General features: G+C 43.2%; 2 protein-coding genes across 6 annotated transcripts in view; one reads left to right on the top strand and one right to left on the bottom strand.

The window, feature by feature from the left end:
• ENTPD5 (ectonucleoside triphosphate diphosphohydrolase 5) overlaps nucleotides 1-10155 on the top strand; it is a 27455-nt gene extending 17300 nt beyond the window's left edge. For all 4 annotated transcript variants that reach the window (XM_015558025.1, XM_006778770.2, XM_006778769.2 and 1 more), the window contains 3 exons: nucleotides 2639-2695; nucleotides 3385-3500; nucleotides 6597-10155. In XM_015558025.1, coding sequence (XP_015413511.1) covers nucleotides 2639-2695; nucleotides 3385-3500; nucleotides 6597-6683 — 260 coding nt within the window. In that variant the 3' untranslated portion in view covers nucleotides 6684-10155. The remainder of the gene's footprint in view (nucleotides 1-2638; nucleotides 2696-3384; nucleotides 3501-6596) is intronic.
• A 119-nt stretch (nucleotides 10156-10274) lies between these two features.
• COQ6 (coenzyme Q6 monooxygenase) overlaps nucleotides 10275-12338 on the bottom strand; it is a 15497-nt gene continuing 13433 nt past the window's right edge. For both annotated transcript variants that reach the window (XM_015558022.1, XM_006778771.2), the window contains exons 9-12: nucleotides 11376-11578; nucleotides 11181-11296; nucleotides 10844-11010; nucleotides 10275-10410 (exon numbers count right to left, since the gene is read on the bottom strand). In XM_015558022.1, the coding sequence (XP_015413508.1) occupies nucleotides 10381-10410; nucleotides 10844-11010; nucleotides 11181-11296; nucleotides 11376-11578 (516 nt within the window). In that variant the 3' untranslated portion in view covers nucleotides 10275-10380. The remainder of the gene's footprint in view (nucleotides 10411-10843; nucleotides 11011-11180; nucleotides 11297-11375; nucleotides 11579-12338) is intronic.

The following is a 12338-nucleotide window of genomic DNA, read 5'->3' as shown; positions in this document are numbered from 1 at the left end:
GGGGGGGGGGGCGGGGGGTCCCCTGCCCAGGCCTGATGCCTGGGCCAGAGGCATCAGGCCTGGGTCGGGGGCGGAGCCGGGGATTGGGGGGATATGAGGGTCCCCTTGCCCAGGCCTGAAGCCGGGGTCAGAGGCGTCAGGCTTGGGCGGGGAGTGGAGCAAACGATCAGAGGGAGATGGGGGTCTCCTGCCCAGGCATGATTCCTGGGCCAGAGGCCTCAGGCCTGGGCGGGGACCAGAGCCAGTGATCGGTGGGAGATGGGGGTCCCCTGTCAAAGCCTGACACCTCTGGCGGAGGCGTCAGGCCTGGGCAAGGGGCCGATCCTGCGACTGGAGGGTGATGGGGGGTCAACGCCTGAGGGCTCCCAGTACGTGAGAGGGGGCAGGCTGGGCTGAGGGACACTCCCCCCGCCCCCACACCCAGTGCACAAATTTTATGCACCAGGCCCCTAGTAATTGACATAAAATAAAATGCTCATACTTTATTTTTTATTAAAATACTAGAGGCCCGGTGCACAAAAATTTGTGCACTCGGGGATAGGGGGTCCCTCAGCCTGGCCTGTGCCCTCTCGCAGTCTGGGACCCCTCGGGGGTGACCACTTGCTGGCTTAGGCCTGCTCCCCGGGGTGATTTGGCCTAAGATGGCAATCAGACAGCCCTCTGGCAGCCCAGCAGCCCTCGGGGGATGCCCACTTGCCAGCAGGAAGCAGACCTAAGCTGCACTCGGACATCCTTAGTGCTGCTGAGGAGGCAGGAGAGGCTCCCACCACCACCGCTATACTGGCAGCCATCAGCCTGGCTTGTGGATGAGCAGAGCTCCCCCCTGTGAGATCACACTGACCACCAGAGGGCAGCCTTTGCATTGAGAGCAAGCCCCATGGTGGTCAGTGCGCGTCATAGTAACTGGTCGACCATTTAGTCGACCAGTTGTAATGGTCGCTTAGGCTTTTATACATATAGATATACTCAGTTCAGAATATTACTCCCATAGTAGATCTGCTATTAACTTTTGAAAAACTTATGTAACTCCTGCAATATAGTATTTTATATAGGCTTCCTCCATCACTGGAGCAAGCAAGCCTCATGTTCGCTTCAGCTGTGTGGCTGCCGGCTGCCATCTTGGTTGGCAGTTATTTTGCATATCACGCTGATTAGCCAGTGGGAAGGGTAGTGAAGTTATGGTTAATTACCATGTTTCTCTATTATTAGATAGGATGGTTGACATAATATTAGTTTCAGGTGTACAAAATAGTGACTCAGCATTTATTTATATATCTTAGAAAGTGATCTCCCTGTAAGTCTAGTAACCATCTGTCACTGTGCAAAGTTCTTACAATATTGTTGACTATATTCCCTGTGTTGTACATTACATACCGGGATCTATTTATTTTATACTGGAGGTTGGTGCCTCTTAGTCCCCTTTGCCTTTTTTGCCCATCCTTCCATCCCTCTCCCCCTGGCAGCCATCAGTTTATGCTTTTTTTTTTTTTAAATATATTTTATTGATTTTTTACAGAGAGGAAAGGAGAGGGATAGAGAGTTAGAAACATCGATGAGAGAGAAATATCAATCAGCTGCCTCCTGCACACTCCCCACTGGGGATGTGCCCGCAACCAAGGTACATGCCCTTGGCCAGAATCGAACCCGGGACCCTTGAGTCCGCAGGCCGACGCTCCATCCATTGAGCCAAACCGGTCAGGGCCATCAGTTTATTCTTTATATTTGTGAGTCTGTTTCGTTTTTTGTTTTTGTTTTTTGTTTTTTAATATATTTTATTGATTTTTTACAGAGAGGAAGGGAGAGAGATAGAGAGCTAGAAACATCGATGAGAGAGAAACATCAATCAGCTGCCTCCTGCACACTCCCCACTGGGGCTGTGCCCGCAACCAAGGTACATGCCCTTGGCCAGAATCGAACCCGGGACCCTTCAGTCCGCAGGCCGACGCTCTCTCCACTGAGCCAAACCGGTTTTGGCGAGTCTGTTTCGTTTCATTTGTTTTGTTTTTTAGAGTCCATATATAAGTGAAATCATACAGTTTTTGTCCCCTGACTTATTCCATTCAGCATAAAATTTACATATTTTAAAGTGTACAGGTAGTTCATAAGCGTGATGATTGGATGTTCACACTCTTTTGTGAGATGTGCCTCCCTCAAACCTTGTTATATCAGCACAATACCCGTGTGACATGGAAAAATGTATACTTTGCTAATTTTGACATACATATACACCCCTGAAACCATTACCAAATTCAATATTTAAAACCATATATATTACCCTAAAGTTTCCTCCTTCCCCTTTTTAACTTTTTTTTATCACAGTAGTAATGTTTTTGGTTAGTTATGATGATGTATGTATGGAATCTCTCATGGCCTGAGATATGAATTGATTTTCTATTTTCTAATGTGTTTTTGCAAATGAATCAAATTTTTATTGTGGTTAAATACATATAATATAAAATAGATTATAAATAAACAGACTGCATAGATTATTTTGTATGAATATTACGTATATTTAATCAGTTCTCTAATGTTGGGAATTTTATTTTCTGTTTTTCTTTATTACAAATCTCACTAGGATGAATTTTCTTATGTTTCTTTGACACTCTTTGACATCAGCTACTCTTCTGCTTCATTCCAGATTATGAAAAGGGGGGTATTTTAAAAGTTGAAGACTTTGAAAGAAAAGCAAAGGAAGGTAAGTGTCAGTGGCAGCCCTTAACAGTGATTCTGAGAGGCTGTACAAAGTCCAGGGACCTTAACGTGTCCCGACGTTCCACAGCCAGCAGGAAGCCTCTCAGAGGCTGGTTTTCTGTCCTTGCCAGGACCTTAAAGCATAAGTGGCATAGAAAAATTTGAGAATAGAAGAGGCAAGAAGATGGTGAAAACCTGCTTTTCTACATTTCTGGTGTGTGTTTTTTAGTTGAAATAGTGTTATTAATGCTAATGAAACATCAAACACCAGAATATATGGGAAATAGCCACAGAGGTTTCCTGGAAAGAGTCCATTGAAAACATAAATAATCTTATCCAGTGTCCCCAAAGTAATGCTAACTGGTATTTCCCTGTCCTCAGGGCTTCAGCATTAATAATATATAAGGAATGTGGATGAATTAAGCCCAAAGAATAGACATAGAAATTTAGCAAATAAACAAGGGCCCATGTAAATTTGAGTAGATAAGATATCACATCAGAAATCTGCAAGTTCTTAAGAAGCTGCAGTCTTGTAGAGGCTGTCAGTGCACAGTTCTAGCCTCTAAGACTCGTAGGCATCAGCCAAGTGGAGAATCCTGCTTTGCTTATTCCAAGTCTATATTTAGAGAAAATTACACACCTCTCAGTTGGCTGCAAACTTGAATTTCACTCTTTACTCTCTCTCCCCTTCAGTGTGTGACAACTTGGAAAATTTCACCTCAGGCAGTCCTTTCCTGTGCATGGATCTCAGCTACATCACAGCCTTGTTGAAGGATGGCTTTGGCTTTGCAGACAGCACCGTCTTACAGGCAAGAGAGAGGGCAGAGGAATCTCATAACAGACTTCTTATTTGGGAGTTGGGAGGAAAGAGTTAAGAGTGCCTATAGTGGAATTATGAGGATTTTTATTCAGGCTATGGACAAGCACTGTGCAAGACACTATGAGTGTGGGAAATTACCTCGATGCAAAGGCAGTTTCTAAGTATGTTATCAGGAAAGCTATCCTAGAGGTCACAGAGCAGAGGGCTTGCATCCAAATGAAGATGCCCAAGCCCCATGGTTTATTAAATCAATTTTGAAACTCAGGACAAGAAGCAACAGGAAAGAAATGGGACAGGTGAACACACAGTGTAGGGTGCAAGCAGGTTGGAAGTGCCACACTTCCTGAATTCTGGGTATGTATGTCCTACTTCCCTCTGCTGCTGACAGTGTGGTTGGTTGCAAGTACTAGACCTGAAGTTTAATCAAGGGAGCACAAGGACAGAAGTGCCTGGAGCCATTGCACAGATTTCCACTGTTTGGAGAGGCATAGGGGCAAGTACATTATCTGGTAATATTAGCTCACTCAGCCCAATAGATGGTCTTATTTGGCAGAGGACATGAGGGACCAGAAGGGTGTCACAAACAAGTGGCTTAAGACCTCATGAATGTTGAATGCCTGTGTATATGTAGTATGCCATATATATTTGATATGTGTCTTGTATATTTAGTGCCTCTTGAATCTTGGGTCCCCCTTTATCTTCCTGTCTCTGTCCATCTGTTCCAGAATAGGCAGGCTCAACATTGTAGTAACTTATTTATTTATTCTAAACACATCTTATATCTTTTATCCATCCCATTTTCTGGTTTTCAGTACAATAATTAAATAATTGCACATATGTTTATGTCAATGAAAGAATGTCCAGCATTAGAAAAAGTCTTATAAGAGTTTATTTGAGCCAAACTGACAACCATTGCTGGGAAGCAAAATCTCAGTGGATTGGGAAAATGCTCCAGAGAATGGCAGTTTGCAGTTTATTTTATACATTAGAATCAAAGGAGATGTAAGGGGTTACATGAAATCCATTTGGTGGTAGATTAGGGAGGTGGGAGAAAGCAAAGTGGAGAAATCTCTGAGATTAGATAAAAAGTAAAACACAGAGATGCATCTTATACGTCGGTGGGTACAGGATAGTAAATATTTACGGGACACCGAATGGCATGTGGGCAACAATACAACAGTGTGGTCTTGTGCTCTGGTGCGGGTGGTTGCACCTTCGAGGCGTCTGGAAAAGAAAATTACCCTGACATTTCAAAGGTATGTTATCTTAGATGCACAAAGAAAATAGACAATTTCAAAGGTAAAGGTTGACCTTTCTCAAGGAAGCTGTAGGCCTAGGACATGACTACCTACCATGACCACTTTTCGTTAGGACTTTCTACGTTCAGACCACCTTGAGCTTGTCAGGTTTACTATGTGACCCTTTTTCATCCACAGTTACAAGGATGAGTAAGATGTAGTCTTTGTCCTCAGATATCATGTCTATTAAAGGAGATGGCACAAGGCAGCTTTGAACTTAGGGGTCTAGTACGTAGACTGTATTCTTTTTGAGCCTCCTCCCTCTTCCTTGTGCCATTGCCCCTTCCTGTTTCATGAGTTCCGGGTGAGTTTATATTATCCAATTTGTTGGGTTATACAGATGCCATAACCTCATTTGTACTAAGGTACTTGAACTTCGTGTGTTTTGCCTGCCAAGAGCTTCAGCATTTAAAGTGCTTAAGACAGAAGAGCTACCTGCCAGTACATCATTAGTATAGTGGTGTTTAAAGCATGGGCTTTGTTGTCCGTCAGATCTGGATTCAAGTTCTGATTCTGCAAGTTTGCTGGCTCTGTGACCTTAGATGATTTACTTCCTCTCTAACTTTTAGGTTCCTCACCCAAAGCACAGGTATCCTTCAAGTTCCATTTTTATAAGACTGTTATGAAAATTGAGATAATGCCTGTGAAACACATTACCTGGCACATAGTGTAAGTTATTAGTATTGGTGTCGCTAGTAGTATAGACAGTTGGGGAGAGATTTGTGGATTGGAGAGGTCATCCTAAGCCCTTAGTACATAGTACTGAGTTAACAACTTTCTCTACTTAAGTATTAACTATAACCAAATCACGTAAGGACAAGTTTCTGCCATTTCCAGTGCTGGCATCCTTTTGCTCTTTATGATTTCAGTGGCAACACAATTTAAATCGGGTTCACAGTCCTGCCCGAGATAGCTTCACTTCAGCATCTAGGCCTTTAGGCTGTCAGCCCAGTCCTCAGAACAGAGGAGAGCATTTGATTGGGGGATGCTCCCAGTTTGACTCGGGTATCTCAGACAAAACCTCAAGATGATCCACATGCCATTTTCCCAGTGTTTGGCACAGTGACTAGATTGGATTTCCTCAGGTCAACAAAGTATTGTGTCATAAAACTGAGTACTAGAAATCCACTGGTTTCTAAACTTGTGTGTATGTGTGTGGTGGTCTTTACTCAACAAAAGCTTATGCAGAATGCCAGGAACACCGGTATGTGGAGTATCTGGTTGAAGCAGAGGTTCAGGGCCTGGACTCCTTCACCAGGTAGCCCCCATTTCTCTCTAAAGCGCTTCCAAGGAACCCTCAGGATTCTGAAGAAAACAATTTGATGAATACTAACTGAATCCCTTTTATGTAGTTGAGAAATTGGAGTCTAACATGGGGTCATGAACTAATTGAGGCTCAACCTGGCCTAGAATGCCTTAAAAATCTTAGCTGTTTAATGGTGCTTAAGAAGCAGCAGTTACTTACAAAGTATGAGTGGGGAAGCTTTAGTATGTGCGTTCATACCTCTAACTCTATTCCCAACTCCTAAAGAGTTCCAAAGGTCCTATTGAAAGCCTGCGTGAGACCACTTACTGGGCAGAAGATTCAGGGATCAGCTTGGCAAGGGGCCGGTAATAGGCCACGACAGGAAAGAAACTTGCAGAAATGGGCTGTGGGGAGGCCTCAACTGGCTACTTCCAATTTGCCTTGGTTTGGCCATGTGGGTGATCTTTGCCCATGTCGTGCTTGCTAAATAATTGAAAATTGAATGAAAATGTGAAGGCTTTTTTTCTCTCCTCCCCAACAGCTCACAAAGAAAGTGAACAACATAGAGACAGGCTGGGCCTTGGGGGCCACCTTTCACTTGCTGCAGTCTCTGGGCATCTCCCACTGAGGCCACACCCTTCCTCTGAGGCCTGCATTTGCCAACAACCTTTTAACGGGAGAAGGAGACAAGACTCAGTCATGTTATGAGGCGGTTTGGAAACCACCTGGATTGAAACCCAGCAGCTGGCTTCATCAGGAGGAAGAGGTTTTTGTAGACAGCTCTTGCCCTTAAGTCTAGAGATTTGGGTTTAATTAATTTTACACATCTAATAGGAACTGGTACCTAACCATTCTGCTTGCACGGCTGGTACTAGAGTCTAAATTTTTGAGCATGCTTGTGTGTCACAGAGAGCCAAAAGGAATAGCTTTGGAACTTAACCAAAGAAAAATCTCATTTCAACCCTTTGAGTGCCTCTTTCCTTTTGAACATTTTAAGTTTCCTCTTACATGCTAATCTTAGCTGACTGATTGCAATCCCATAGCCTGTCAACACCAGTATATTTTTCCTCCCTGCACATTGCCTTTCCCACCCTTATCATACCCATCCACCCACTTGCCCAAAAAAGACAGGAAAAAATATCTGGTTTTGTAATTCAAGAGGAAAGAAAGGTACCATCTCTGAAGTTGTGTGGTACTGCTTTGTGCTAGCTCCAATCAGCCAGCTGAGAGCTGTCCTCTTAGCAGGAGAGCAACTCCTACCTGTACAGCCTTAAGAAAAGAGGCCGTCCAGTCTCTAAGGACATGTTTTGGGAGAGCGTGGCTGCCTTGTATAGGCCACCTTCTTTTAATCAACTTTTTATGTCAACTGTGAGATTAATGAGTATGTCCAGCCTTCTAGGAATATGTGTTTATTCAGTGCTGTGCCTCCTTCCAGGCTCTGTTGATAGTAATTTGTCATCCTAATCTTATTTCTTTGTATTTCTAAGAAGTACATCTCTACCCTTCTATTGGAGGATCTAGATTTTGGCCGTAGCTCCTTTCAGTTTGCCTTTTTATTCTGTTTATAGCAACATTTCCTCCTACCTGGCCCCTGATCATTTTAGCTACCATCTCCTAAATTGTCTAGTTACAGGGTTTCTGATACCCTTCTCGATGATAAGCTAACATTTTATTTTCTTGGCCATTTTGGCCCTCACACTGTGGATTCTTTTTGGGTTGGAATGCTCTGAGCCCTTGATTTTGTGAATTACTTCCCCTAAAATTCATTATCTCGTACTTTCCCATACGCCCATCACCTACTTCTTGTCTGCCTGCTCAGCGCCCTTGGGCTTGAAGGATCTTCCTGTTGACTGGCTCTTTGACCTTGGCTCTTTACCTCCAGCTTCTTTCCAGCAGTTTGTATCTTCCACACTTGTAGCCATCACAGTAGCTTTCTTCTGGCACTCTCACCAAAAAAAAATGTTATTAAACACCTGGCCCTCACAAGAGCTCCTTTTTTAAAGTTATTCCACTGAGTCAGTAAGTGGTTAACATCTAATGTGCAAGTAGCTAGCCAAATTTTATCTTTATCTCCCACATTTTAGTGTGTTGTTTGGTTTCTTTATTTCATTGTGGAATTTTTTCAGATTCTTCATACTGACTTTCTTTTCTTTTTTACACAGACTTTTATACCAAGGTCACCTTGATACCTATTGTCTTCCTCAAAAGAATGCTAATACGTCATACCATCTTTAGAGTTGGAAACAGCCCAAAGATAGAATCCAGCCTTCTGTTGCAGAATCCCCTTAACATTTCTAAGTAGCTGTATTTAGCTTCTGGTTAGCATGTTTTGAGACAGCTCATTGCATTTGGGACAGCACTGATGTCAAATATCCCTTCAATGTGGCGCTGCAATCTCTCCTCTCAGTGGTCTTCTCTAACTGCTCCTTTCACAGCCTTTCCATCTCCTGAAGAAAATTCCTCCCGAGTTCTTTGTGGTCTCTCCTTTAACACTTGGCTTCTGGACCCCTTACCATTTTTGTCACACAGGTTGAGTGCTAGAACCAGTCATACACTAAATGTTGTTCCACATGATTAGGGAGAGACCAGTTTCTCTAGTAGAAACCAAGTGTTTTCCCCAAGAGGTAAGCTGTGTTCACTGAAGACTCCACCAGTTTGACGGTTGAGAGAGGCAAGATTCCCTGGTCTTTGTCATAGCTTGTCTGTGAAGATTTTCTTATGGACAGAGGCTGTTCAGACTCCTTTGGTCATCCCAAGTACCTCTAGAACTCTTGGATAGATGCATTAACTCCAGAAATGTGTCTACCTAAATTCTGATAAAATCTTGACTAGAACATCAGGAGAGAATTAACCAGTTTATCCATGTTAGGAGCAATATGGAATAAGAATTTTTATTTCTTAGAAAAATGACTTGTCTATAATGTCCTTTTGCCCCTTAGTGTACCTTTCGGGCCTCTTATTGAGGAATCCTATAGTGGCTAATATTGCTGGTTAAGTTTCTTTTCTATAAATGTGTTTATGTATTTCAAATACTTAGGACCTGGCCTGGCACATAGTGGATGTTGTGTGTTCACCATCATCATATGAAGAACATCCTCTGTGGTAACGGAGGGCCTTGTAAGATGTGCCTTAAAATTCTTCCTATTTTGCCTGATTTTATTTGCATACTTTTGGAGCGTCCATGTTCTTCTTTCCTGAGCTACCTTTCCAATTTTTGTGAAAGATGACCCCCCCTCCCCCCCCATTCAGTGGTGACCTTTCTGGACTCTGCTAGTAGTCATACAACTTTCACAGTAGTTGCCATCTTTCATTCTGGGCACATCTTTCCAGAGATTCCAGGAACATTTGTGACACTATCACTTTTTACTCTAGTATCTTATAAATTTTCTGCATTTGCCTGAAAAGCTCCCCTGTAGAAACATCTTTCTCATTCCTTCAGTAACTCAGCTAAACTAAACAGAATAGTTTAGCTTGGTTCAAAAGCAGACTCTTTCTTCTCATTTCATCAACAAATCAGACTTTTGGACAAAATTTTCTCTACAGTATACAAATCTAATGGATCCCCAAATCTCTTCAAGAGGCATCTCTGGTACTGCGAAGTGAGCTCTTCAAACACCCACAGCACCCCTACACCCATCAGCCACCAGTCCGCAACCAAATATGACAAATTCTGCTGCTAATCAGATATCCCCTTTGACCTGGCTCCTGAAGTTCTCACACCTGTGCAATGAAACTATTTATTGTTTTGTCACTGAACAGACAGTGGTGTCCCAGAGAGGAACCATAAAGAAAAGTGAGATCCGGTGCTGTGATAAGGAAGTAACAATGAGCAACAGATTTGGTTTTCTTTTTAGAAAGTCCAGTGCACCTACAACAAAGGTTAAAGCAATTTATTTTTAATTTTAAAACAGTAATTCTAACAAAAATGCATCAATTGAATATTTTTAATTCTTCTTTATCAAAAGATAATTGTATAGATTTATGACCAGCATTTAAAAAAAACTATAGATCTTCTCTTTAGAAAGGATTGTTAACAAGTGAAAATGAATGAGATAGCACCTTAAGTTGTTTTAGTAATAAAAAGTTATTTTCAACAAAAATCGTAAGTCTTTCTTTGGGGTTTTTCTTGGCTTGATTTATATACCCCTCCCCACAGCAAATTATCACTCATTATTTGGGTTCCACAGACCCCTTAAATAAAGGAGAAAAAGAAACTAGAGAATGCTAATATAAAGACAGTTTATTAAATTAAATCTTGAAACTGTATGATGGCCTTGGGAAAAGATGTTTATTTTTCTTCAATATAATCTGCAGAAGAGGAGCATTCATTTGCTTGCAAAGGCCATAATCTGTTCCTAAAGAGAAATGAAACAAAGTGAGTGATACTCTGACATTGTGAGGGCGGGTGAAGAAAATACTTGCAAGTATCCAAAGTGATTAAAGCAAAAACTCAGCAAAAGTCCCAGATAGATGCTCTTCACAAGAGTCCCTCCAAAGTGCCTTTCAATGGATGTTTCTCAGTAGAAAAAGCTGACCAAGCAGCAAAAGGAGTTGAAGCATCTTTATCTTTGAAAGCCCCTACTTGCTATTTTAAGCCCTTCCTTATCCTGTATAAAATTACTGCTTAGATAGGCCCTAGCACCAAAAGCCCAGCAAGGTCTTTTTTGCTCATTATTGGAGAAGATAAGAAGGATAATTTTACAGCCAAGAAAATTAATTCAAATTTAAGTCATTGGCAAAGTCATTCCTCGGTGACCAAGACTCTGAGAGCCATGAGCGACCTCTTACTTTGAGTGGAGATACTGCATTTGTGGCCTGCAAGCCCCACGTCCTGAGCAGCACAAGAGGGGTAGCACTGGTGGAATAGAGCCTTTTTAGCAGGTCAGTAGCGGCCAGAAGAGCAGTGTTGTGACGTTGTCGGTCTGTCTCATAACCTGTGAGGTGGCTCATGGAGCCTGGAGGAAAAAAGGAAAGTTACACCCTAATCTAATCCCATAGTGAAGTTTCCAAGAAAAGCGCACACACTTCTGTCCACCACATCTGGCTACTGAGGGGCATTCAGGGGTCCTGATTTTCTCTAACTACATGACCCCTGGATACTTCTTTAAGATACCAGAATCCTTACCCAAGTCTTTCCCATCGAAGGCTGCAGTTCTAAGGTGATGGACCAAGCTGGAGATATCCCCAAAGCCCATGTTGACACCTTGTCCTGCCAGGGGATGGACTCTGTGGGCTGCATCCCTGAGAATGAAGCAGAGTTTAGGTGTGGCCTCCAGCAGCAGAGTGAGAAGGGAATAGCTCTGCTCTGCCATTATCTTACCCGATGAGCGCCAGCCGAGGCCGGACGTACTCAGCAGCATGTCCCAACCCAAGGGGAAACAGTACTCGGCTTTTGGCGTCCACCTTGGCTACGCTTGGCGGCAGCTGGCGAGCTGAGACCTTAGTGGGCTTCAGAAAGGCAACGGCGTAGTGCAGCATGGTGCTGGCCGAGTCAACGAAGTCTGTGTGGTTAGCGTCACTCCACTGAGTAGCATCGGCCACAAAACAAAAGTGAAATTTCATCAGTGACTAGCAGGGAACTAAAAATTAAACAAGGAAACTCTTTTTATAACCAAAGCCAAGGGCAATGGTACCTAACATGCCTAAAACAATCTAGACCCCCCAAGTGACAAGTCCCTCCAATAAAGGCAAAACATAGATTCCAGGTTGTAGGATCAAGCCAAATTGCTAAGCCCCAACCTCAATCACCTGCACCAGCCACAATGTAGCTCATCCTCTTGCCTCTGACACGCCCCTCTGCTTAGAATGTCCTCCGACTTAGACTTCACCAGGATCTCACCTCAGAGCACCCGAGGCTGTCAGCTCTTCTTATAAACCTTCCAAACTCGCCTGTTTGTGTGCTCACCTCTTTGTTCCCATAGCATCCTATGCATATTCTACCACTGTTCTGAAATTGTCATTTATGTACCTTTCTCCTCACTTGACTATGAGCTGCCCTAAAAGCAGGGACTGTGTCTATCACCAGACCCTTTTATGTAGAAGGCACTTGTAATTATCTACACTAATAAAAGAGAAACATGGTAATTGGCGTACGACCGCTACCCTTCCCATTGGCTAATCCCCCTGTCACTCACAGAGTAGGGCCAAGATATGCAAATTAACTGGCAGCCAAGATGGCGGCCGGCAGCCAGGTAGCTGATGCGAACAGGGAGGCTTGCTTGCTTCAGTGACAGAGAACTCCAACGTTCCCCCGCCTGACTTGCCGGCCTCTCAGCCGCCACTC

This window comes from Myotis davidii, unplaced genomic scaffold (assembly GCF_000327345.1).
Source record: "Myotis davidii unplaced genomic scaffold, ASM32734v1 scaffold309, whole genome shotgun sequence".
NCBI classification, from domain to species: Eukaryota; Metazoa; Chordata; class Mammalia; order Chiroptera; family Vespertilionidae; genus Myotis; species Myotis davidii.
Note: the sequence above shows the minus strand (reverse complement) of the source record. Positions and strands in the feature narration are given on the sequence as shown.